The sequence below is a fragment of the Haliotis cracherodii genome, unplaced genomic scaffold (assembly GCF_022045235.1).
Source record: "Haliotis cracherodii isolate W230 unplaced genomic scaffold, xgHalCrac1.p SCAF_6, whole genome shotgun sequence".
In the NCBI taxonomy this organism is placed as follows: Eukaryota; Metazoa; Mollusca; class Gastropoda; order Lepetellida; family Haliotidae; genus Haliotis; species Haliotis cracherodii.
The window spans coordinates 2,452,484-2,480,442 of NW_027266319.1; the positions used below are offsets into that span (position 1 = coordinate 2,452,484).

Consider the following 27,959-nt stretch of genomic DNA (forward strand, 5'->3'; position numbering starts at 1 on the left):
AGAAATTCAGAACAGAGGAACTCTCTAAGACTTTCTTTCCCTTTCGACTGTAATTTCGAATTTGTTGTCATGTTAATTAGGCCAAACAGAAATGTACCCAAACTGACCACTTCATTGACCCACTGAACAGTTAGACATGTCCTTTCAGCAGAACAAAACCAGTTTCGGTTACACTTTAGCCTTCAGGTCAATAGTGATCATATGACAGGTCAATAGTGATCACGTGACAGGTCAATAGTGATCACGTGACAGGTCAATGGTGATCACGTGACCGGTCAATAGTGATCATGTGACAGGTCAATGGTGATCATGTGACAGGTCAATAGTGATCACGTGACAGGTCAATACTGATCACTTGACAGGTCAATGGTGATCACTTGACAGGTCAATGGTGATCATGTGACAGGTCAATAGTGATCACGTGACAGGTCAATACTGATCTCGTGACAGGTCAAAAGTGAGTCAGTATTTGAAGTCAGTGTCAGTCAAGATTTGACAAAACGTTTTCAGGTCAGTTTCTTATTGTTAGGTCAGCACTGGATGGATGAACCAATAAATCAAAGATTATTAGTAGAGGTAAAAACAATTCTGTATATAAAAGTCAGTGAATGAATTGGGTTTTAAGCTGCTTTAGCAATATTCATGTAATATTACAGGGGACACCAGAAATGGCTTCACACATTGTGCCTATGAGGAGAATCGAACCCGGGCCTTCGGCGTGACAAGGGGGCGCATTAACTACTAGACTACCCCACCTCCCCTGTATCTAGGAAGATACTAGGGTACTACTGTAGCTCTCTACACGCCCCTTCTTGTTAGGCTGCAGGAGAAATAGGAGTATGATCAAATGAGTTTGATCCATGGTACACAGGCCATAGTCATGGCTGGCATTTATACTGGAATGTTTTAAAGGTAGAAAATATGAATGTTTTCTTAGCATGATCACTTATCTAAGAGTTTGTTGTTGTTAAACCAAAGTGTCTTCAACTGAACATGGCATTTTATCTTCTTCACTGATTCAAATGATGTTTAGGCTTTGAATCATACTTGAATACAATCAGTCCTACTGATAGCAGTAGAATTATGTTTCCTTAAATTGTTTTAACTTGAATCCAAGTGTACTAACTCACTATTGAACCATCTGGGGTTAAAGGTTACCTGTCTTGTCAGATGAGATAATAGAGAATGTTTAGCTCTAATCAAATGAATGCCTTGAGTGATTATTTAGATATTCTAAACCTGTTCAACAACCAAGGGAGATAATCAGTTTATCAATTTTGACACAAATTTGTCTTTGAACCTACCAAGGGAGATAATCCAACCAGAAAATGCAATGCAGTATTGACATTATAATCAGGTTAAAATTTTCAGGAATTAATAAGTTTACAAATTGTGGTTTTCTGCACCACAATTCACTTATTTCTCCATTGTAGTCATTTTGATGTTTCATAGACAAATGCTCAATTGCATTTCAGAAAGAATTTATTCCTGCTGCTGTGTCTGTAAAATGTAGTTGCTGTAATGGCGCCTAAAGATGCGTCGGGGTTGTGTGTCTTGTTTTATAGCCATGCCAGTATTAAGTTAATGGAAGCAGATCGGCTCAAGTACTGGACAATATTTGTTACCACATATTTATGTCAAGTATTAAAGCTTTCCATCACCATGACAGATCTTACTTTTTTAATTTGACCACCTCTGTGGTGTAGTGGATAGAGTGTCTGCCTGGAGAGTGGAGGTCGGTGGTTGGATCTCCTGACCACCTCCGTGGTGTAGTGGACAGAGTGTCTGCCTGGAGAGTGGAGGTCGGAGGTTGGATCTCCTGACCACCTCCGTGGTGTAGTGGATAGAGTGTCTGCCTGGAGAGTGGAGGTCGGTGGTTGGATCTCCTGACCACCTCCGTGGTGTAGTGGACAGAGCGTCTGCCTGGAGAGTGGAGGTCCGTGGTTCAATCTCCTGACCACCTCCGTGGTGTAGTGGATAGAGCGTCTGCCTGGAGAGTGGAGGTCGGTGGTTCGATCTCCTGACCACCACCGTGGTGTAGTGGATAGAGTGTCTGCCTGGAGAGTGGAGGTCCGTGGTTTCATCTCCTGACCACCTCCGTGGTGTAGTGGATAGAGCCTCTGCCTGGAGAGTGGAGGTCCGTGGTTTCATCTCCTGACCACCACCGTGGTGTAGTGGATAGAGCGTCTGCCTGGAGAGTGGAGGTCCGTGGTTTCATCTCCTGACCACCTCCGTGGTGTAGTGGATAGAGCTTCTGCCTGGAGAGTGGAGGTCGGTGGTTGGATCTCCTGACCACCTCCGTGGTGTAGTGGATAGAGTGTCTGCCTGGAGAGTGGAGGTCGGTGGTTGGATCTCCTGACCACCTCCGTGGTGTAGTGGATAGAGCGTCTGCCTGGAGAGTGGAGGTCGGTGGTTGGATCTCCTGACCACCACCGTGGTGTAGTGGATAGAGCGTCTGCCTGGAGCGTGGAGGTCCGTGGTTCGATCTCCTGACCACCTCCGTGGTGTAGTGGATAGAGTGTCTGCCTGGAGAGTGGAGGTCCGTGGTTCAATCTCCTGACCACCTCCGTGGTGTAGTGGATAGAGTGTCTGCCTGGAGAGTGGAGGTCGGTGATGAGACCTACAGCAGCTACCCGGGTAGGGTCAGGTAATAGGGGGGTGGGAACCTGGGTAGTAAATTTGGACTCGTCCCAGCCCTACTTTGCATCCTGGGCGCATCATACCAAAAGACATCATATGATGATACTTCTTGCCTGGTCATCGGCACTAAGTCACTACATCAAGGACTGGTCGGCTCAGAGTCAGTGCTCTGTGTCTGAGTGGGGTACTCATGTTAAACTGGGCCATGGTATCTCAGTAGCACTATAAAATTGGTACAAGAACAGACTAGTACAACCAGCTACACATGTTCATTCCCATATTCCATTTTTATGTAGATGCCTTGGTGTATAAGTTATCCACAACATATATAACAGTCTGCATTATTTTCAATGGAGTTTTGGTTTGCTTTTGAGAGAGAGACAGCAAATCAGCCGCTCTGAATGTTTTGCTAACTAAGATTAAGGAATCTCAACACTAATCAGCTGATGAGAAAGTTTACAGATTCAACCTGCTTTGGAGAGTCATCAGATCTTCATGCAGACAGGCATCACATCAGAGTAAGAGATCGGGTTTAAGTGAGACTGGTGTGTCACTGTACCCCAGTGATGAGGATGCTTGCTGATTCTGTCAACCGCTGGCTCACCTGGATCACACTCAATAATGGATTTGGACCCGCGAAGATCCGGGTAGAGAATAGGTCTTTAGCAACCCTTGCTTGTCATAAAAAGGTGACTATTCATGTCGTAAGAGGCGACTAACGGGATCGGATGGTCAGGCTCGCTGACTTGGTTAATGCATGTCTTTGTATCCCAATTTCGTAAATCAATGCTCATGATGTCAATCCCTGGATTGTCTGGTCCCGACTCGATTATTTACAGACCGCCGTCATATAGCTGGAATAATGCTGAGTGCGGCGTTAAACAACAAACCAACAATGTGTTTGCCTGGTCTCGATTCTGTTGTTAATAATTGGTCACAATCAAATAACTGTAACAGGCCAGCTGTGGCATAAAACAACATTCACTGGTTCATTTAAGGATTAAAGTTGTATTTGTTGACGTTCATCAGCTGATGAAGACAATGCCTCACGTGAGCAAATTCCATCATGCAAGAAGCGCTTCATGGTAAATTTGCTCACATGAGGCACTGTCTTCATCAGCTGATAAATGTCAACAAATACAACTTCAATCCTTATATTGACAGATACATACATCATAACAAAACAATCTATTAAACATCAAACTTTAATTATTGAAAGCAAACTATATCAACATGGTGAGTCTTGACGTCTACCATCCCAAACATTCCATTTTGAGTGACATCCCTTGGTTTTACAAATGGCAGAAAATGGCGGCTACCACAATGTCATTCGCTTGAAATACAAGTTGCACCCAGTAAAGTTAGCGTTAGAAAGAAATCCAGACCCGGCTCATGCTGAAAATGGATACATATTAACATTCTGTGAACTTTTGGTGTGTGTTTGAGTCTACGGCTGCTGATGACGGGGATTACCGCTTGAGGCTGCACGGTTGGAGCTCGATGATTTCTTTTGGTAAGTTGAGCATTCTCTGTTATAGCTTTGAATGGACGCTTCATTTCGGTGACCCGACATATACATGATCTGTCTGACTTCAAAGCCTGCATCATTCATAGCCTAAATCAATGTCGCTCTCAGTTTTCCCCGAATTATTTTTAATGTTAGTTTAAGACATTAATTCCCTGAAGCAGTTCTGTATGTCTCTGCGCGATTGACAACGTTATCACATGACATACTGACGTTCATCGGAAAATGAACGACAGTCAGCTTGGTAGTGCACACCTAGGCGAGGTCACCCGCTAATGTCAATATGAAAAATTAAAATCTGAGGGCATGTTTTGACAAATAATAAAACATTATTTAATCAATCAACAATTTATTCCAACAAACCACAGGTGATATAAACATTGCAGCATAACTATATATCAATTACTCACTCACTCAATATAACAATCACTCCAGCAAGATCAGACTTTTGATTCTGAAAGACACATGTACACACATGCACACACCCAACACACCCAACACACACACACACACACACACACACACACACACACACACACACACACACACACACACACACACACACACACACACACACACACACCTCAAGCCGGAAAGCGTTATCATAAAATGAAAACAGGGAAATCGTTTTGCTGTATGTCATGGACAATTATATTGGGAGAGGGTTGGGATTTCATAATCGATCATTGTTTAAAATCATTACCTTTTTTCCAACCGATCAATCATTTATATTCATTAGTTACAAATATTATTTTTTCCAGATATGACACATCAAACTACTAGTTCTTATCATAATCTAAAAACATTGTTTGAAATTAAGGATGAAAGTTGAGGGATGCTCGTCAAAATTACAAGTTAATAATTTAGAGTATTCCTTCATTCAAATACCATAGAACACTTCAAGAACACCCCTTTATTTGAACACTGAGAAACTTACCTGGTTCTATTTCTTCATTTCATAATGCAGGTAAGAGATAAATACAAACATCTATCTTAGAAAAGATTTTATTACTTGTAATACATTCAAGATGGCATCCTGAATGCTGCTTGTGTATGTGCTGAAGATGTATATATATAGTAAAATAATACTTAGGTATGCATGTGCTGGGGATGTTTGCACACAGATGTGTCTGTACATGGAGTGAGTGCCTTGTTCAAGTAATATGAGTTAGCTGGTATAAAACAAAGCAGTTCAGTCAGGAAGAGTCATCCATACCCCTGGCATCCATGCATGCTTTCAGGTATAAATATATAATCTTGGATTTCTGTGAAGACATGAGGCACCAGTCCTAACTAGCTTAATACAAGTGAAAATCTTCAAGGAGAAATATTGAAACATTTGGCACCAGAAAAAAACAACTACCTTAATATGTGAGCGTATTGCCGTGGCAAACTGACGGGCACAAATATCAAAAGGACAAGTTCAGCACCTGCCTGATGTGTATGTGTTTTAGAATGAAACAGTTCATAAGTAATGCTCTTGAAATGAACCCTACCCTCATTTGAGCAAACTAAAAAAAGAATTTTAAAAAAGACCTAGGTTATAAAATCTGTAAAATATCAATTGATGGAGGTTTTCAAACTTAATGATGTATTCCAAATGCCATTCATGGTGGTTTCCACATTGAAAAGACCGTTTATCCATTAATCGGTTAAAACAAATTTGTCCCCATCCAACTGAAGTTAGACGGAGCCCAGTCCTATATCCCCTGCTCCACTTCTTGGCAGGGGATAATAACGAGGACTTGATGAAGAATCATCAAGATATCATTAAAATATCAATATCGTCAAGAAAATACATAAAAAACAACACAGTTCAACAATTTGTTTCACTCTCTCTATACCCCCTATCTGTGTTGTGGGATGGTTCTAACCCTGTGGGTATGGTTTGATACCTCCCCTTTTTGTCTTGCATGAATAATACACCCACACTTTTCTCATGTTAATTATTCATGTAAGTGATTTGTTTCCAGGTAATTAATATCACAGTCAAGTGAGAGAGTCTGGTTTACGGCGCTTATAGCAATATTCCAGCAATATCATGGCGGGGGCATCACACATTGCACCCATGTGGAGAATCAAACCCAGGCCTTCGGCATGACAAGCAAATGCTTTAACCACTAGGCTACCCCATCGTCCCAGCAAAGTCAAGAAAGTATATAAACTTAACGGCCTGGGATACACAAATCCCAAGTCAAGTAGTCAAGCCACTGCCCGCTGGGCCACCAGGACTGTGTGCAACAAGGGGCATTGGGAAACTACCGGTATTTAGTTATGTTATGGAAATGATAACTTTAGTTTACATTTGTGATGCATTTCAGAGCTAACTTTGCTGCTTTTGGAATGTTCCTGATGTGACTGGTGACTTTAAATATTCTACTAATCTAAAACAAATTCTTACTGAATCCTCAGCACTGAACAGAATCACACTGCTGAATATTATGCATTAAACAAACAGTTCCCGAAATATCTAAACAAAAATAAAGCTCTGACACAAATACATCTACTACAACTCTAATATATTCAAATGAAGCACTTAAATATTAATAACAATCACTCAAACTCCAAAAAGGAAAGGTTTTGAACTATCATCAAAAAGTAAACACATTCTATATCTTCCATATCATGTGGTCTCAAGCATTAGACTCAGGTACTGGAATAAGCAGTCCTTGTATAAATGAAAAACTGCTGACACACTTTTCCACGTATCGTCAAGGCACAGCATGTTCAGAGACCCTCTTGAAGTTGAATATATTTTTTAACTTTACAGTCTTGCCTATACACAGTAACTGCTCTGTTACAACCATCATGGCAGGATGCTTTTGGAGGTCCGACATTGTCTTCGTAAGCCGCTACCTGAAGATTGTGGCCTTGGAAGATGTAGAAGGCGTTCATAGTTTTGGTCGTAGCCCAGCAGGTCACCTTTAAGAAGCTCCTCCTGTTCACAGCCAGACGTATCTGACTCCCGCAGTGTACACACGCCTGACAGGGCATAATACAGAACTCACTCAATAAGGTACACACAGATGGCGCTACAATCTCTAGACGTGTTTCACACAAAACTTAAACCACCAACAGAAAATCTGAACCGGTATGTTACAATGATTCTGATTGGCTGTACATTTATGGTGCCACCACTGACAACTTGTCGCTTGTGTCGTCATGTGTGAGTGAGTGAATGCTGTTTCACGCTGCTCACAGCAACATTCTAGTTGTTTTGTGTCCTTTACATGAGATTACCTTGATCATCACCCAACAGTCTACTGTCACAGACCGGCATGCACGTGTACAACCAACAACAAGCCGACATCAACGGTTGTACCTTAACACTACAACCTGAATGGTTTCCAACACTTGGAAACACAATATGTAAATTTCACTGATTTAAAATATCCATATACCCGGTATTACAATTAAATTTTAAAAAGCAAATAACTGAATTATGTAAACATGTACAACAGAAACAAATAACATAAAAACTTCAATAACCATCAACAAAAACATAAAACAAACATACACCTGGAAAATTGAGTGAGTGAGTTGTGTTTAACTTCGCTTTAAACAGCATTCCAGTTATATCACGGTTTGTCAGCTTAATGTGGGAGGAAAGCCCAAAATGATGCAGGTCTCAGATGTTTACCACTTCGGTGAAACCCACGACAAACCTAGAAACATAATCGGGGCAAACCGAGATTCGAACCCACAATCATAGGTTTCTGGCATCATAGGGATGCAACTCTGCACAGCGAATCGCGTCGCCTTGGACAACTGGGCCACCCGTGCCCCCTACACCTGGAAAAAGTTAAGAAACACTTACGACATATTTCCATAATAAATAATCCTTCTTCCAAAAATCATATCCTGTATCAATTTTCTTCTTAAACACGTTTAATTTCATTCACAATGTGAGATACTCATATGAAATACAGAAGCCGAAATCAGTTATCCAATGTTTTGTAAGTAGGTTTTCTTAGTGCCCTTTACACTGCTAACAGCTTCTCTATTTCATTGAGATCAAGGTCCTATGGAGATGTGTCCAGTGGTTACATGGACATTCAGGATACAGGAAAATAGAGGAGTGGTGTGGCACGTTTTCTAGGTGTATGTCTTGTCACTTTTGTCCATCATGACAAGAGTTACACATGGAAATAACTCTCCATCACTCAGTGACAGGAAAAAAAATGCTTCCTCTCTAACTCTACCTCATCAATAAACCAGCCTTGAAAAATCCATTTTATTTCTATTTGAACAATAAAAAAAAAATCAACCAAGAATGCACTTTACTTGTATAAAGAAAGAGACTAAGCCGACTGTTCATATGAAATACCAAACAACCTTTTTTTTTCGGTTTCTAAAAAAATTTGGTGTCATGAGATGTTTTCTGAAAGTGCATTTATGTAAAAAAAAGTCTTACTATGTAATATCATAAAAAAGAAAGTAATATTTAGGGGTTGGATGTTTATCACAGACTTATGATAATGCTCTTTGGGGACGAATCTCTCTTTGGAGTCTTGAAATAGTTCCTTTTTGTCTGCCCCTGCTCCTCTGAGATTTCAGCATCAACATAAGGGAGATAACTCCACACATAACTCCACTTCTACAGACCTCCATTTTAACATAAAATCAAGACATTTTGGGAGTCAAGACAGTCTCACTGAAACGAGTGTTGTGTGACATGACCTGTAATGGAATGTCCTCACATCTTTGTGTAGCAGTAGAGGGCACTAAGATTGATTTTTAAGAGATTGTGCTGCAAATTGAAATAAATGACGAAAACATCATGAAAGTTCATTGCCATGGTGTAAGATAAAATGACAAAGTTGCAAAAGTAATTTCATTTGATGACACATTGATCATAGACTGAAAGCAGTTTTTTTTTATAATTCAAACACCACTGTGTCAAAGTTGAAGAGAACTACATAAATACTTGAGTTATCTAAGGTCTGACACAACAGAAAATGATACAGATGGAATATGCAGGGACAAAGATTTTACTTCAAGACAACAGAGTTATGTTTTATTTCTCTTCATTTGTCTTTCCGATATTCATATAAATCCTCTGGGATACAACATTATAGAAACAATATTGCCATCTTTTCTTCATAATATTTTATTTTGATATCCTGATGTTTTATAATTAATAAGAGACTGCGCCAATCTATATTGAGCTGTGTAGTCTGTGTGAATAATACTGTAGTGCCCATCTAAGCAGCCTCTGAACAAATACATCAGTTCCGTATCACAAACTCTCTATATAGCAGACCTATCTAGGCTCCTTCAACATTCAGATCACTCCAACATATATCACAGACTTTAATACCTGATCTTTTCTATGCAAAACAGTCTTATCAATAGGCCTTTTATTTTATATTTGGATTACAAAATATTTGGCCCAAAATATAAAATAGGTGGTCGAAAAAGACAAGCAAAACAATTTCAACTTCCAAATGAACTTCAAGTTTACAAAATGAAAAAAACATGTAGTCAGTACACTATGGCTCTAATCAACACCACTACTATATGGAAAAGCGAGAAGAGCGTCTACCAGTGTCTCCAAAAAGATTTTGATAGCCAATCCCCGAAGTAGTTTTGGGCAACTACCGGTAACAATTTGTAAACTGCAGTGATTTCGTCCTCAAAACTGCTTAGAATCATGCTGCATAACATTTCAAACAGTTAGCCTAAAAATGTTTGAAAAAAAAGACATTTTTTTTTGTAAACTAATAAAAACTAAAAAGCCTTCACAGACACATCAGTGAGAGACTCGTGTCCAATCACAGTCCACATTCTGGTTAAAAATATATACACACACACACACACATGAATATTCAGTAGGTTTTGATTCTCTCATTTGCACAGTATGAAGTTTGGGACTAGCAGGGTTTCTGCGTAGATACTGATTTCATAAAATAATGCACCCTGATTACAGGTTTTGTACAAATATTTTTTTAAATAACACCATCAAAATGTATATTGAGAATGTAAGGGAGAAAGGGTAAATATATAAGCTTAAAATTAACCATTCCAACAAACTAAACCAACACTTATGTTGTGTAGCACGTCCAAAACAACAGAAACTGTCCCATCACCTATCATTCTCAGAACCAAAAAGTCGATATGTTGAATATCTACTATTAGAAAGTTCAACATATTCCACAAGTAACACAACTAGTCAGTTTTGTCCAATTTGACAATTTGAACAAAACAACATACAAACATGAATTAAAAATGATTAAGTAAGCCAAAATGTGGTAAAATCAATTCAAGTTCACCTACATTTCTAGAAAAGGAACAACGCCGTAAACTACATCTAAAACAGTATACACACAAAATAATGAAAATGTCTGTTTTCAGGTAAATATCACTGACATTGGCCTGACTAAAGATATTGAAAAATCTATTAAGGCGACATTTTTTTTATTTCTTGGTTTATGGATGAGCCGTTTTTTCAAAGTCCAGATGGTAAAAAAAAAAAAAAATGAAAATTACCCTTTTTTTTATTACCACTGATCTTTCTGTCAAAAGGTTCAAACAAAAAAATATTCCATTTGCTCATCGAGCATAGAGCAAAGGGAAGTCACTCTGATATTTCTCGCTGGGATCTTTCTCTGATACCATCAAAGTTTGTCAACGCAAAGCGCATTGGTGACCAGTTTAACTCTTTCAACACTGCTGGCCGGTACAATGGCCAAGAATCCATAAGTCACCAGACACCCCAGGGTAGACCTACTTGTCATATCATTCATTTATTAAATGTATCACATTCTACAATGTCTGAAATATTTACTCCATTTGATTTTATCATTTTTATCAATAGATTAAAAAATTATTCACAAGATTCTATTTCCCACAATGTTATTGAAAATAAAATTTTCAGACAAACTTTGACAACGTGTCCTCATCGAACATGTCAAACAGCAAGATAAAAACGTTTCAAGCAAATTTTTAGATATACTATACAAAGTCATAAAATCAACAAAAATCTAAAAGTTGCCAAACTTTTTAGGACAAGATTCAAGTAAATCTTTTTTTTTTTTAATGGCCTACCTCACTTTTGAAATGAGTTTGAAATCCATAAACCAAGAAATAAAAAAAATGTCATCTAAGGTTCATATCCAAAACAATGTAACTGGCATATGTTTCTATCACTATTTCCAAAAATTTATACACGACCAGTGACCTTGACAAGAATGATCCTGACCTTCATCAAATGTTTCTTTCTTAATTAATTAATGTTAAGCTTTTTCCCATGTTCACATCGATGAGGACAACATATCGATGAGTCAGGGTGTTTTCCTGTTCAATGATTGGGTCAGACCACATATCATCTTGACCTACCAGTTGTGTTAATGTGCGCCATTTGTGAACATCAGAGTCAAAATGGCATAATGATGGAGTGTAGGGTAAGCTCTGATGGAGCTAGAAACTGTGGAGTTTAGGACAATAAAGTTTGAGTAATTGTCAACTAACAAGAAAATCATATTGTGTAACAAAATATATTTTTGTTGTTGATTCATACAATTCTCTTGAAGGAATGTAAATTCTCACTGACTTACCGTAAATCATGAAAATAATGAAATCACAGAATTACTGCACAACATGCAAGTGTCTAATTTTTGCATTAATAAAGTGACACTGGAAATATTTGAGTGTATTATCATGCCTGGTTCGCTGCACATCCTGGCAACAATTATTATGACATACCATATTTGCCATAAGACGTGCTCCGACGCTTAGAAGCAATACACAGGGGGACAGTTATCAAAAACACACCCAGATAAATAATCTTTGTATTTTTTCCAGGACTGAAAAAACTTAGTTCAAACGTTGATGAGCTTTAAACTTTTCTGATAATTGAATTGCCAGCACACAAAGTCTGAGTGGGTTAGATTGCTGACTTTGTGTGCTGGCGATTAGGTGCCTCACTCTGGCAAGTGTGGGTTCGAATCCCAGACAGGACTCAACCCCCAAAAAGTACGAGAATCTGTACTTTACTAGTGTTATCCCAAATATAACATTTGTTAAATTTTCTGATAATTAGTCACCAGGCAATCTATAAGATTTATTATATTCCTCATCGTAATTAAATCCAACTACAAAATGCATATAAAGATTCTCAATTCACACACCCCTTCTACACTTCTTCTGTAAACAAATCGGTATTACACACAAGTAAAAATGCACTGTTAATTCAAGTTTGGTCTTATTAGGGGACCGAAAAACAGAAGAGTTTTAGTCTGATCTAGAGGTTGGTCAGGGGGCAGATATTGGTGCTTAATACAGCAAATACAGTACATAGCAAGCACCCTGTTAACAATAAAGATCATCACAAGACTCAGCGTTTAGAACACAAACTGCTACTGCCCCATCCTATACCAAGAGGTTCTAAGTCTATTAGTACATTCTTGTTGAAGTTTTCCTATTATTAACATACAGCAGTATCTTCAAAGGAAGTGCTCCTCGCATTTCTTTCATGGCACATCATAGGCCAGTGTTGGCACTAGCAGTAATTGGGTGATGTATTAGTTTCATGATTTACGGTATTCACAATATAGACCATACTTCCACATGTTTCCAACCTGTTTGCAGTCATCACAAGCCATTAACACTAAAATACTCTTCATGATATACCGTTGCTTCATCTTCAAGCCCTCGTGTCCCTGGAATAGTTCGACCCCCTTGGTGACAGTTTAGACAGAAAGAGCGGCGCCACGGCCAGCGCCAGTATGGTGAGACCCAGCCAGGGTCTGTACGTGATCCAGCCCAGGGCGATCACAGTCAGAGAGAGGCTGATAGAGAGGGCGAGGTTCATCGTCGTTACTCCCATAGCAACCAGTTCTCGGACAATTGGCAACCAGTCAACTGTAAGATACAACATATTATTTACAGAAAACTACATGAATTTGGATATTCATTATATTTGTATACATATCCTTAAACATTATATCCATATAAAGGACTCAGGGCCGTCGTTCTGTCCTCTGTCTGACGAAGCGCTGATGAGAAGATAGTGAAAGTTTCAGGGACAGATAACTCCTCTTGGAAACCAAGGGTAGGGGGCGCCCCAGGGAGGAAGTGACACGCTTAGGGTTCTGTGTTATAGGATCGCAGTCAAGAAGGAAATTGCAATGTGTTGTGTCGGGGGTGAGTGAGAATTGTTTTACGCCTTTATCAATATTCTAGAAATATCACGGATGGGGACGCCAGAAATGGGCTTCACACATCCCCATGTGCGGAATCGAACTCGGGTCTTAGGCATGACAAGTAAACGCTTTAACCACTAGGCTACACGACCGCCCCAGTAGTGAACTGAGTGAGTGAGTGAGTGAGTGAGTAGGGCCTAACGCCGCTTTGAACAGTATTCCAGTTGTGTCAGGATAAGAAATAATCAACAATGACATGACATGACAGTCTTCCTGCTGTACTGGTCAAACGTAGGGTCCTAGGGTGCCTGAGGTCCGCCCCTGTAGATCTAGGGATCCCAGAACCTTGTCAACTTGCAACATCTGGGTTATGACCAGGACTTTTGACTTGCATGGTGAATTTGGAACACAGCAAGACACCAAGACTCATGTTGAAGTCAGGACTGAGGTGACATGGTGTTTTGTGTCACATGTTCAGGATTATTTCACTCTTAATGCAACATGCTTGCACATTGATATGTGGGTGTGAGTGTGTGCGGCTGCTTTTACTAGTCCGAACTAATGCTGGTGTTATTGTGAGAGCCACGAAGATGACACAGTTTAACATAGCTATCCCACCCAGACTCAGTATACTGACTCCAAGCCGACCAGTCCTTGTTTTAGCCCCTTAATGCTGAGCACCAGACAGGAAGTACCATCACAATCCATCTTTTGGTACGATGTGGCCGGGATGCGAACCACCAACTTCCCACTCTCCAGGCAGACATTCTATCCACTAAACCATGGAGGTGGTCTGCCTTTTGAGGACACTGTGTTGAAGTGCCAAGAACAAACTGGTTTTGCGATTAGGTTTGGTGTTGGTTTTATGTAACGTGAACATAGTATTTCAGTATTTACTCAAACCAATGGTGTGTTCCACGATTGATACGTTCAGTTGAGATATGTTGTAATCACTCAACTTTCAGCCAGGAGAGCTAAAGAAATTCACATTAAAACATTTCCCTCGAATTCTAACACACAACGATATTCCACAGCTGACATAATTCGTTGCCGTGACAACATGTAATGAGATAACCATTCAGACGTCAGTTTCAAGAGCATCGCAGCATGACTCCCATTGTCTTTCACATCAGCAACACTCGACCTGACAACACATGCAACTGGACGTATACTCAATGTTTCAAACAGGAAGCCGTATGTGTGATGATTTCCCTGACTCACCTATGGTAGTGATGATACTTGTGATGCAGCCAAACGCTACAAACATGAGCAGCCAACCACCGAATCTTAACGCCCACGTGAATATTGCATTCTGGGCCTGTTCCTTGCCAAATATTTCCTGAAAAAAACCACATTGTCTGTCAAAATATGCTATAAAACCTCTGTCTCCTTCATGGCAGCAAAATTATGAAGAACTGACAAATTTGTAGTTTGACAGCAGAATTAACTACTTGTGCAAAAACTGACTAACACTTTGTCAGCAAGATTAAGATACATGTAAAAGGCACAATCACTTCAAAAGTGAACACATGGACTCATTTCATAACCTGTAATCAATGAAATTAATTCTTTTCATATCTTCAGTCTTCCAGTTAGCCACTGGACTGATGCCCAAGCCTAGTAAAATTAATTGAGTCTAGTCTGCTGAAATTAGTTCATATGTTAAAAATAATTTTTACTGAAAACATCTCTGAAAGACTATGTCAGGCTTGACGACAAACATATTTTTAGCACAGGCTATATGCTGTCAAGTCAATAGGGATGGGTATTGGATGTTTAAAGCGTACCACAATGTTTCACAATGCACAAGGCCGTATTGCAATATATATCACAATATATTGCATAATTCAAAATATTGAATTCAGAAGCAATTTGAAACATAACATCAATGCAGGAATTGAAGTTCATAAATGAAACAAAACAAGAAGCTGGAACAGAATAACAGGGTTAGAAACTAACAGTTTTTGTCCACTAGTCCTTATAATGATAACATATAGCAAAATCCTTAAAATGGGCCCATTTCTACTAGTCCTTAGGATACCTTTACTATTGGTAAGGACTATAGACTAGTGCCAATTTCTAACGCTGAATAATGTTTACTCTTTCAATAAATATGCAAGGATGCAAGCTCCGGGACAGTGATGACTTGGTGTTACACCACTGCCACAGAAGAACTCCAGAATGTGAACTTGCATTTTGGAATTACGGAAACATTTTGAAGGTACAAGTATTTGCCAAGTGTATAACATTAATACATGATAATAATCGCTATTTGAAATTACCCGATATGCAGAGTATCATTAAAACATCATATTGCGATATGTATCATGCCAAGAATGAACCTCATTCAATTTACCGAATTACCGGTAATACTGCGCACCCTTACAAATCAATTTACTACATTTCCAGGATAAATCCGATGTCGGTTGTTACCTTTGGGCTCATGTCCCCGAAGTACAGCAGCTCAATCTGGTCTCCAGCCTCAGTCTTATACGGCAGCAGCCTCTCGTTGATCTGCCGAGCCACCACACTCACCTGAGAACGATGTAAAAACAAACAACTGTTCAGCATATACTCATGCATTTGTTTTGATCCAAAATACACCTAGCTTGACGAGACTGGTCGGTGTCTGGTTAGAAAATGTTCCTAGTTGTATGTCCAGGAATAATCAGCTTCCCTGACTCCGCAACAACCTCGAAGATTGGGAGACGAGTTACACTGCATGTCAATCAAAACCTGAGAATCTTCCAAGCTACATCTACAATTATTACTGCTCTCAGGGATCTACCTAGACCTATGTACTTTTGAGACCTGGGCATTCTCAGGCATATAGTTTTGGGGTCCAAGGAATAAATCTTTTTGTAGTACCAGGATGACAATTGTTTATTTCTTGACATCTACAGACTGGCGACATGCATCTTCCCGAGACAAGGAAGTTAATAGACTATAATAGTCCAGTTTCAACCTTTGCCGAACAACGCTGGAATTTCATGGCTCGATTGTAGCAGTGGCTATTACGAGTTATGTCCCTTCTATGTCCCTCCTATTGACCAATAAGATTCCACCTCTCATATCACTTGCATTTGCTTCAAACAAAATGAGGTGCCCAGTCAAGACGATCTGATCGATAATCAAGATCTATATTGAACTAAAACACCTTGATTAAAAGCATGAAAAGATTTGGAAACTATCTGTCAACACACAGTTGACGGTACACATGCTTTGCAAATCCTGCAGTTGATTGAAATCTGCACATTGAAATCCATATTGTTTAGGAACCAGATCAAATTGCACGATTTTGATTGGACTATGCCTAGACTCGTTTGTCCAGCCCAAACTCCGGAATTCCAGCCAAGTTCAGCTAGGGTGGAACTGGACTTTTACAGTCAGTTAACTCCCTTGCCTCGGGAAGATGGGCGACATGTGAAACTCTTGACTTTCAGGAACAGCCTCATAACATTGCACACGCAATGAAGCCATGTCATAACGCATGGTGATTTCCTCATTTGACTGGTTAACGAATATTGAAAATATACAGTTAAACCTTTGAGACTTTTGACTAGTTCTCATCAGAAGAGAAATGTCAGTATAATTCAACATGCATACTATAATTCGACCAGTCACGTGAACAGTACACAACAATTTCTGTTGAGCCAAACCCTGCAAATACAATCCTCAGTTAAAAGCCTCTTGTGAAGTGTGTGTGGAATGGTGGACATTAACACACTGAGACTGATCCTTACCTTGGCTGCTGGTCCTAGGGCAGAGTCCTGGCTTAAACCTGAATACTCAAACTTCACCCGTATATCGCCCACCTGGAATAATAATAATAATAATAATAATAATAACAACAACATTTAATTTAGCTTACTTGGATATGTAGTCAATAGACAACAAAAGTAACCGTCAGTATATATCTGCCCCAGCCATCCCCATATATCTGACTCCCCAGTATATCTGCCCCACCCTAGAAGATCTGCCCCCCCAAGTATATCTGCCACCCCAGTATATCTGAATATCTGCCCCCCAGTATTTTCTGCCCCCCCACCCCCCCCGAAGATCTGCCCCCCAGTATATTTGACTCACATCTAAGTATATCTGACTCCCCAGTATACCTGCCTCCAGACCCAGGTATTTCTGCCTCCCCCAGTAGAGTAGTATATCTGACCCAACAGTGATTCCCAACCCCCCCGAGTATTCCGATACTCTGTCTCCCCACCATCTGTACCTGGGGCATGGCGGGGTTGAAGCTGTGGTAGAGTGCCCCCATGTACAGCTTGATGCTGGGGTCCTGGGGCTGGCCGATGTAGGTGGGAGTCAGGTGTTTGAAGTCTGTCACCTTCTCTATCAAACCTGCACAGGAAACAAATCTCATTTGTTAAATATTGAACACAAATACAAAGACACCATGTCCTTCCCATACAAGTACAAGTATTGTCCTGTATTACATAACTGCCTGATACGATAATGTGTCAGGGCACTAGTATTCTGAAGTACCGGTTACGCTGGTGAACTGACACAGGACAGCCATACAAGGGACCCGCCAGGAGAAAAGGGGTCTTGTGGGAGCCAGGATACAACTGTGCTGGGACGTCATACAGAAAGACGCTTCACGTCAACTTACTTCCGCAAAAATCACCATGTATGAGGACTGTACAAAAGTTATTTTTCTCTTCTTAGTTCTCAATGTAATAAAAACATTATTTCAAAACATTAAAGCGTACACGTCTACTTTTGATTAATCAGTCACAATATCCAAATTATTACAAGACCAATTATTATTTCAAGACTGAAAATGGGATTTTGCAGAAAATTATCCAAATGTTTGATGTCATGTATCTCTGCAATACATATGAATTGTTGCTTGTGAATTGTATTTTTATGTTCTTAAAATACTGTTGTTTTAAAATATATGAAGTAATCAAAATGTGATTTTTCACCCATTAGGTCCCTTATTTCATGGTGGGTCACATATATCTCTTAAACAGACACGAAGAAGAAGCTAAAAGCCAAGCGGGTCAATACTGCTGACATATTGGCAATTCTAAGTTATTCATGGCTATAACAGTTATAAAATATGTCATCATTGCTGTTTCAATATATATATATATATACATGTATAACTCTATGGTAGCTCGGGGCGGTCAGGTAGCCTAGTAGTTAAAGCGTTCGGTCGTCACGCTGAAAACCTTGGTTTGATTCCTGACATGGGTACAATGTGTGAAGCCACTTTCTGGTGTCCCCCGCTGTGATGTAGCTGGAATATTGCTCAAAGCAGAGTAAAATCCAGCTCACTCACTCACTCACTATGGTAGCTCACCATTTGAGAGGGAAAAACTTCCAACCAAAACTTTGTCTGCAACATGTGTGACAGACGATACTGAAAGAGACCTAGATGAAAACAAAAAACACAAATTTGGGAGACAATAACACAATTGCATTTAATATTAAATTATACACAGGATATTATGGATGCTGGAACAAATGTACTGTGAAGCCAAAATAAATTCTTTGGCTTTAAATATTCTCTTTCAAAAACAAGTCCAAGGCACCCCACCCCCTCTGATGATAACCACATCATATCAGCAATGCCCTGTGGACTAAACAGGTCAAAATTAGAGGATTATCATTTATCTAGCTATGCCGATTTAGATTTAGTGTGTTATATATTGTACTTTATCATCCCAAACTGGCTCCCACAGGAGATATCGCTTTGTTGAGATCAAGCGATATCTACACTGTAGATATCGCTGCAATGAAATAGCATCACAATGCTTTGTAGGACCATTGTGACATCATTGGTTACCATGATGTCACAATCAGATGACATCACTAATGGCTCTACTACTGAAGCTGTTTTTTACACTTAGGTTTTTTACACTTAGACACTGCTTATTACCGTATACAAGCTGGAAGTATGATGTTGGATGATAAATAGAATCTCACCTTTGTGTATTTTGATATCAAATATATCAACAATCGTCAATAAAAGTTTAAAACTCCTCGGCAAGCCTCAGAGTTTTAACACTTTTATCGACTTGTAGATATATTTGATATCAGAAGGCACTTGGATGAGATTCTCCATATATTGTTCAACACTGATTGTAGCTGTGTTGCATTGTTTCTGTTGAGATTCGGTAGACACACGTTGCATTGTGGGCAGTGACTTCAGGCAGGAAGTTACTATATTTAGATGCCATTGTAATTGCTGTACAGTAATTTGTATTTATTTGTCAACATAGTGAATTTTTGCAATACATTTGTTGATTGTACTCCAATTGTTTGTTGGTTTCACACTAAGTTTACATATTGTTTCAATTTGGGAATCGACTCGTAACAATTGTTATCATATATACTTCATGTACAAACTGTTGGTTAGTACTTGCAAAAAACAGAAGCAGATCCTTAACCACCATTCCTCAAAGTTTCTAAAGTCTTAAAATACCACCAAGCACTTCCAGTACAAACACATTACTACAGGAGCCTGGCCTTAATCCAGATCTTCTAAAGATCCAACCATTACAAAGTCTCAGCAGTAACAGGCAAGCACTGATACAACCATGTTGCACAATAGCCTCAAAGATGACCTTGACCTTTGACAGACATAGCATCAACATTAGGTGCGAAGGATTTGTAAACAGTGGTAAATATACATGGAAACAAAGTATCAATGCTGTAGAGGTAACATACCTCAGAAACTGACAATGATACGGCCAAGTTTTACGAAGATGTGAATGATGACCTTCACCTTAGACTAAATTTGACCAACACATTTTCAAAGCAGGACCTCACCCTAGAGATGTATGATAAAGCGTAACCACAAATTAGTCAGTGGATTTGTCTACCTCATAACCTTAATACGTGACCTTCTCATTGCATGTTCCAAAATAAATTCCCAAGTCTATGCTGAAGAAGTCCATTGCTAGATAACCTTTCATGTCAATGATCTTAGCACTATATTTAAGAGAAAATATCATATAACTATCACTGACAATTACCTAAAAGGAAATAAGCAAAATCTAAATATTTTTTACATTTGTATACTTATCCTGCATTACTCCTTAATGCATTCACTGCTTACCTTACGACAAAAGACGGGACAGCGTAACGGTGATGGTCCTTGGTGAAGAAATAAAATACTGTTGTTCTTGGTCCCACTTTTCTTGACCACCTCTTCACATCACTGCCTGTCGCGCTACAGCTGGACGTGTACTAGCGGAGCTCTCGTTTTGGATTAATTAAGACCTTCAGTTTTCGGTATACAATTCTTTTGGCATAAGGTAAGCAGTGAATGCATAAAAAAAAAATGCAGGATAAGTAAAAAATATTTTACTTTTGACACGGGGCTGCTTAAAACCGATATCACCTGTTATTTTACTCACGTTGGATTCTGATGTCCGACTGAACTGTCAAATGATGAACTCCGAATCAATTCTGACCTCCACTCTAAATCTGAAACGATATTTTCACAAACTGATACAACATTCTTGTAGTGAAAGTATTCAAACAGGTCAGGTACTCTCACAACAGGGGGGCGCCAGTCGTCTAAGGTGCCCCGATTCGCTGTGCAGAGTTGCGTCCCTTGGGCACACCAGAAACCTATGAACCTCCTGGTTCGCCCCGATTATGTTTCTAGGTGTGTCAGCACCATACCCATGCTCGTGGGTTTCACCGAAGTGGTAATCGTCTGAGACCTGCATCACTTCAGGCTTTCCTCCTACATTAAGATGACACTTCGTGATATGACTAGAATACTGTTAAAAACGGTGTTAAACCCAACTCACTCACTCTCACAACATGACATAATCACAAACAGCAAGGAGATGATGTATGTCAGCACTGTATGACTGAAACAATCTAACAATAGTCCATATTCTGGTCCGAGAGATCTCCTGCAGTTATTACTGTTAATTGTCTGACACCGGACATGCCATCCTTACAAAATGGCCTCCATTCTGCAGCAGATGCGGAAAGACCTGGCTAGACACATCGCCTTCATTCAGTAACCATGGTAACCAGCTGGTCATCAGGGCACGTAGACTTCGCTTACGATCAAGCTGTCACTATGACAGATACTTGATTATGTGTTTGACAGTAGCCATTAAGCGTGTCCTTCGTCATGTGATCATAGAATGGAGTGGAAAATGCAGTACTGTCGCCACTTACCGTAAGAATACGTTGTTTCCACCCTCGTATCGCCGCCTTCATTGTATTCTCTGAAACAAACATACAGTTGAAATCATTCTGAAATTATATGATCCATAACATAATAATCTGTGGCTGTCAAACAGTAGGTGAGGTGAAAAGGGGTTCAAGATTATTGCACTTATATAGCGATGTGTATGCGCGCACATGTGTGTGTGTGGCTGCTTGTACTAGTCCAGACTAATGTCGGTTTTATAGTGCTAGCCCACTGAGATACCTACCACAGTTTAACATGAATACCCCACTCAGATACAGTATACTGACTCCAAGCCGACCAGTCCTTGTTTGAGCCCCTAAGCCGAGCCCCTTAATGTCGTCACACATGTTCCGAGTGTAACGAGTGTAGGGTGCTTGAAACATATTCTACTGTTCTACTGTGTTCTACGGTGTTCTACACGAGTGTGTTGTGCTGGAATCCTGTTCTACTCCACACAGGGTCTGGTTGCTGAAATACCTTCTGGTCTCATGCTCCACCCACTGGTACATCTCCACACTGCGGCGGAGTTTGACAGCTGGCACTGAGATATGATACACTGGGTCGTACAGCATCTGTAACCATGGCAACAACATTAACAGTTGGAAAGACATGCACAATATAATAACTCTACAAATATCAACTGTACATCACGCTTGTCGTCCTTCGTAGAAAACAGCATGAATTACGTGATAAGGGCAGAATGGCTACTGTGTTTTAAACTGAAAAGTCACTGACAATTCAGTTGATAATATTTCTTCTCTCGCGAGTCAGTGACATGTCTGGTGTATCTTTGGCGAGTCAGTGACATGTCTGGTGTATCTTTGGCGAGTCAGTGACATGTCTGGTGTATCTTTGGCGAGTCAGTGACATGTCTGGTGTATCTTTGGCGAGTCAGTGACATGTCTGGTGTATCTTTGGCGAGTCAGTGATGTGTCTGGTGTATCTTTGGCGAGTCAGTGACATGTCTGGTGTGTCTTTGATGAGTCAGTGACGTGTCTGGTGTATCTTTGGCGAGTCAGTGACATGTCTGGTGTGTCTTTGGCAAGTCAGTGACGTGTCTGCTGTGTCTTTGGCGAGTCAGTGACATGTCTGCTGTGTCTTTGGTGAGTCAGTGATGTGTCTGGTGTGTCTTTGGCGAGTCAGTGACGTGTCTGGTGTGTCTATGGCGAGTCAGTGACATGTCTGGTGTGTCTTTGGTGAGTCAGTGACATGTCTGGTGTGTCTTTGGCGAGTCAGTGATGTGTCTGGTGTATCTTTGGTGAGTCAATGATGTGTCTGCTGTGTCTTTGCTGAGTCAGTGATGTGTCTGGTGTATCTTTGGTGAGTCAGTGACATGTCTGGTGTGTCTTTGGTGAGTCAGTGATGTGTCTGGTGTGTCTTTGGCGAGTCAGTGACATGTCTGGTGTGTCTTTGGTGAGTCAGTGACATGTCTGGTGTATCTTTGGCGAGTCAGTGACATGTCTGGTGTGTCTTTGGTGAGTCAGTGATGTGTCTGGTGTGTCTTTGGCGAGTCAGTGATGTGTCTGGTGTATCTTTGGCGAGTCAGTGACACGTCTTGTGTGTCTTTGGCGAGTCAGTGACATGTCTGGTGTGTCTTTGGCGAGTCAGTGACATGTCTGGTGTGTCTTTGGCGAGTCAGTGATGTGTCTGGTGTATCTTTGGCGAGTCAGTGATGTGTCTGGTGTGTCTTTGGTGAGTCAGTGATGTGTCTTTGGTGAGTCAGTGATGTGTCTGGTGTATCTTCGGCGAGTCAGTGACGTGTCTGGTGTATCTTTGGCGAGTCAGTGATGTGTCTGGTGTGTCTTTGGCGAGTCAGTGATGTGTCTGGTGTGTCTTTGGTGAGTCAGTGATGTGTCTTTGGTGAGTCAGTGATGTGTCTGGTGTATCTTCGGCGAGTCAGTGACGTGTCTGGTGTATCTTTGGCGAGTCAGTGATGTGTCTGGTGTGTCTTTGGCGAGTCAGTGATGTGTCTGGTGTATCTTCGGCGAGTCAGTGACATGTCTGGTGTATCTTTGGCGAGTCAGTGATGTGTCTGGTGTGTCTTTGGCGAGTCAGTGATGTGTCTGGTGTATCTTTGGCGAGTCAGTGACATGTCTGGTGTATCTTTGGCGAGTCAGTGACATGTCTGGTGTATCTTTGGCGAGTCAGTGACATGTCTGGTGTATCTTTGGCGAGTCAGTGACATGTCTGGTGTATCTTTGGCGAGTCAGTGACATGTCTGGTGTATCTTTGGCGAGTCAGTGACATGTCTGGTGTATCTTTGGCGAGTCAGTGACATGTCTGGTGTGTCTTTGGTGAGTCAGTGACATGTCTGGTGTGTCTTTGGTGAGTCAGTGACGTGTCTGGTGTATCTTTGGTGAGTCAGTGATGTGTCTGGTGTATCTTTGGTGAGTCAGTGACATGTCTGCTGTGTCTTTGGCGAGTCAGTGACGTGTCTGGTGTGTCTTTGATGAGTCAGTGATGTGTCTGGTGTATCTTTGGCGAGTCAGTGACATGTCTGGTGTGTCTTTGGCGAGTCAGTGACGTGTCTGGTGTGTCTTTGATGAGTCAGTGATGTGTCTGGTGTATCTTTGGCGAGTCAGTGATGTGTCTGGTGTGTCTTTGGCGAGTCAGTGACATGTCTGGTGTGTCTTTGGCGAGTCAGTGATGTGTCTGGTGTGTCTTTGGCGTGTCAGTGATGTGTCTGGTGTGTCTTTGGCGTGTCAGTGATGTGTCTGGTGTGTCTTTGGCGAGTCAGTGACGTGTCTGGTGTGTCTTTGGCGAGTCAGTGACGTGTCTGGTGTATCTTTGGCGAGTCAGTGATGTGTCTGGTGTGTCTTTGGCGAGTCAGTGATGTGTCTGGTGTATCTTTGGCGAGTCAGTGACATGTCTGGTGTATCTTTGGCGAGTCAGTGACATGTCTGGTGTATCTTTGGCGAGTCAGTGACATGTCTGGTGTATCTTTGGCGAGTCAGTGACATGTCTGGTGTATCTTTGGCGAGTCAGTGATGTGTCTGGTGTATCTTTGGCGAGTCAGTGATGTGTCTGTTGTGTCTTTGGCGAGTCAGTGACGTGTTTTTGATGAGTCAGTGACATGTCTGGTGTGTCTTTGGCGAGTCAGTGACATGTCTGGTGTGTCTTTGGCGAGTCAGTGACATGTCTGGTGTGTCTTTGGCGAGTCAGTGACGTGACTGGTGTGTCTTTGGCGAGTCAGTTACATGTCTGCTGTGTCTTAGGTGAGTCAGTGACGTGTCTGATGTCTCTGGGTGAGTCTCTGATATGTCTGGACATACCTTGTGTGTCTGTAGATGTCCCTGGAGGTGAACAAGTTTGCCATTGTTGCCCTCAAAAGCCACATCCGTTGTCTGAAGGGGCACAACAATACTGAGGCCTTCTTCCAGAGATCGGGCCGTCTGCACTGCTCGGCCCTGCAGTAGACATGGAATTGTGTGGACAACAGTTGGAGAGGTACATCCGATTGTGTCATTGACCTTTACTGCAAAGGTCAGACAGACAGACAACCACAGGAGTCTCCACAAGCATTAGAAGTACAGCAGATTGAAGTTTGCACAATGGCACAACTAGCAATTCTTTGAAAACACCCAAGGCTAAGAAGCATGATAACTATGATAAACAGATGGATGATTACATACTACCGTGTTAACATCCCCTACTAACGGAGCTCCAGATAACTTTTGGAGCAATTGAGTTTTTACTCTTGGGTTTCTATTGTAATTGGGTTATTACATTTTTCATAGGGTAACCTATATTTTTTCACTCATCTATTCATCACTCTATTGGATTTTTCCCAAAATGAGTACACATTTTGAGATTTCGACAAAAAAAATAAAACATTTTAGATTTATATAACGGTTCTAAATATAGGCTTGACTCTGAAAGTAACTTAGCTCGTAACTGGGTTCCAGAAATTAGCTCCATTGTACGCATGCAGAAAAAGCTTCATTGGATATTTAAGCATGCTGTATCAATATATTTGAGTATTTCATTTAATGCATGCTTTTCTGTGCGCAAGTTAATTGAAAGTAATTGGGTTTTGATATTTTTGGTGGGTATTTTACGCAAATATGCAGCTTATCTGTAGCTCTGAACAAAGACCGAAACTTTCCATGGTTTCTTGTATTTAATACACATTTATTCAAACAACAGCAGCAAAGAAGGGGAATATATAACCAGTAACCATGGTAACTATTATCAGAAGGGTTTGAGTTTCAGCTTTTGGACTAAGGTTGTTCATTACCACTCAATCTCTGAAAACAAATTTAACTTGTGTATTGTTTTATAAGTACGACAAATACGGTACGTGTCAGAACTACAAGATTTGAATGATTTTGTATTGATACATACCTCATTCCAGAACAAAAGCCATGATGCTACAAAGATGAGGATGAAACCAACAACAATCCCCACTAAACTATTCCCGATCCTCTCACAGAAGTTGGGATTCCTTCGATATGTTGTTGATGTGTGGCTGTTTCCTGGCATGTTGTGCATCCCTGGAGCATCTGGGTACTGGAAACAACATGAAACAACAGTATAAAACAACATGAAACAACAGTATAAAACAACATGCTTACAGTCACCCCTGTGTGTATTCCAGGGTAGATTTGTTCTAAAACATTACGAGCTACGTTGAGAAGGAGCAGCCTCGAGTGAGAAAGTGATGTTTTAATTTTAAGCTGCATCAGCAATATTTGATCAGTATCACAGCGACCTGCAAAATAACAGAGCTAGCTAGTAGATCAACAGTTACTGCTGTCGGTACACCATCGGCCAGGTGACACACGATCCTCATTAGTCAAGGGTTTACCTTGACTTACAAAAAGTGGGGATCTAGGGGACCCTCAATAATTAATTTTAAGGGTCCTTGCGGCAATATGAGGGTCCTGAAATGTAATGAAATGGTGTAGTGTACTGTGTCTGGAATGAATCAATGATCATGTGGACAGTGGTCATGATGGATGGATGAAATAACAGACACTCTAACTGCTCTTGATGTTCTGTTGGTACAATGAATATTATTGTGTGTTCTTCAGGACGGAGTATATATTTTTATTCATCCATTCTCTACAGTGTGCATACTTGACGCATATTTGTGCGTCACGTAAAACCCTGGCGGTGTCTGTTCCATTAAGCCTTGAGTACTCACCTCTTCAGACTTAATTTGCCTTGTGCACACACCCCTGTGTCTAGATTAATCAATAACACAAAACGGTCAAATATCCACTATCATGTACATCTTTAACGATAAATGGGAGAGTAAATTTTGAAATGTGAGTCTGATAGATCTAGAAATGTCAAAGCAACGTCACAAGGGCCAGTGTTGTGCCTGACATATTTATGAGGGACCAGTATCCTAGATGTCGGACAGTAAACTCGATAAAAGCAGAAGGAAGTTATCACTTCCCTGTGGTGTAGATCTTATAGGTTCTAGGCTACTGTAACATGTTGCCTACCTCGTAACAGCACATAAGAAGACGTCTGCACGTCTATGTGATTCTACTTACAACTGCTGACGATCCTCAAACCAAGGGCCAATGGCCCAAGACGTTAATAGCAATATCAGTACAAATCAATTTCGATGGTGACTCTATCCCGTTATAATTCATAAAAACCGACACTACGGACTTGTGTCAAACATATTTGTGAATGCGAACTCGGCCTACCATCTTTTCAGCTTTCGCTTTGCAATCCGAGTCCAAATTTGTCAAAACTAAATGGCATCAACCGGATGTGAGCTGGGTCGTGAATACCCCCCGGCAGGACACGAGCAGTGTCTAAACTTACATATTGTCTGTACATGCTACGCTGTCCGTCTCACTTCACTTGTCTCCACGTCCAGGAAGCAATCATCAAAAGTCCTCGGTCAAGGCTTCCCCAGTCGCCGTGAAACGACTTGATGCTAAAAATAGACATTTACATACCAGGCGAGCTGTGATTGGTTAACATTAGTACCGGAAATGCGCCATAAGGGGAATTCCCTATTTGCGTTTTTTCCCGCAGGAAGAAGGATTTGTGAGGCTCTGCGATGACGTTTGATCATCTCCAAATGACTCAGTTTAACTACAACAAAACTGTCATCCGTAGGAATTGTTTCATGTAATTAGAACTGAATGAAAAAAAATCGAGGTCACAAATGTCCCCGTGATAAAGCGAAATGTCCGAGTCTTTATAGATAGCTATGATGTCGTTCGTACGCAAAGGAAAGTCGGGGTAGAGCGCATCTTTAAACTATTTCTTTTGATTTTTAGGGCCTTGGATACAAGAATGAATGACATATGTCCTTCTGGACTTTCTGCATAAAGGCTCTCTTTATATACAATTATATCCAGCTAAATTCATGTGGTGACTTTGTAATTAAAGAGAAAGAGTAATTGTTCCAAACAAATGACATCAACATCACTTTGGGGCATAACACACCGGCTGCTCACTGTGTCCGTCCATTGTCTTGTCAGTGTCGATTATCAAAGAT

At 40.7% G+C, this 27,959-nt stretch overlaps 1 protein-coding gene across 1 annotated transcript; it reads right to left on the reverse strand.

Annotated features, from left to right (window-relative positions):
• Positions 1 to 11,195: 11,195 nt before the first annotated feature.
• LOC139445362 (transmembrane protein 43-like) lies at positions 11,196 to 27,368 on the reverse strand. Its single transcript, XM_071226497.1, has 12 exons — positions 27,275 to 27,368; positions 25,835 to 25,999; positions 24,763 to 24,897; positions 21,968 to 22,062; positions 21,475 to 21,524; positions 20,691 to 20,760; positions 18,629 to 18,699; positions 17,537 to 17,661; positions 17,052 to 17,123; positions 15,742 to 15,843; positions 14,530 to 14,647; positions 11,196 to 13,027 (listed from the first exon to the last, which is right to left on the reverse strand). Exons 1-12 carry the CDS (start codon positions 27,287 to 27,289, stop codon positions 12,810 to 12,812), a joined length of 1,236 nt encoding a protein of 411 aa, XP_071082598.1. The 5' UTR covers positions 27,290 to 27,368; the 3' UTR covers positions 11,196 to 12,809.
• Positions 27,369 to 27,959: the final 591 nt, after the last annotated feature.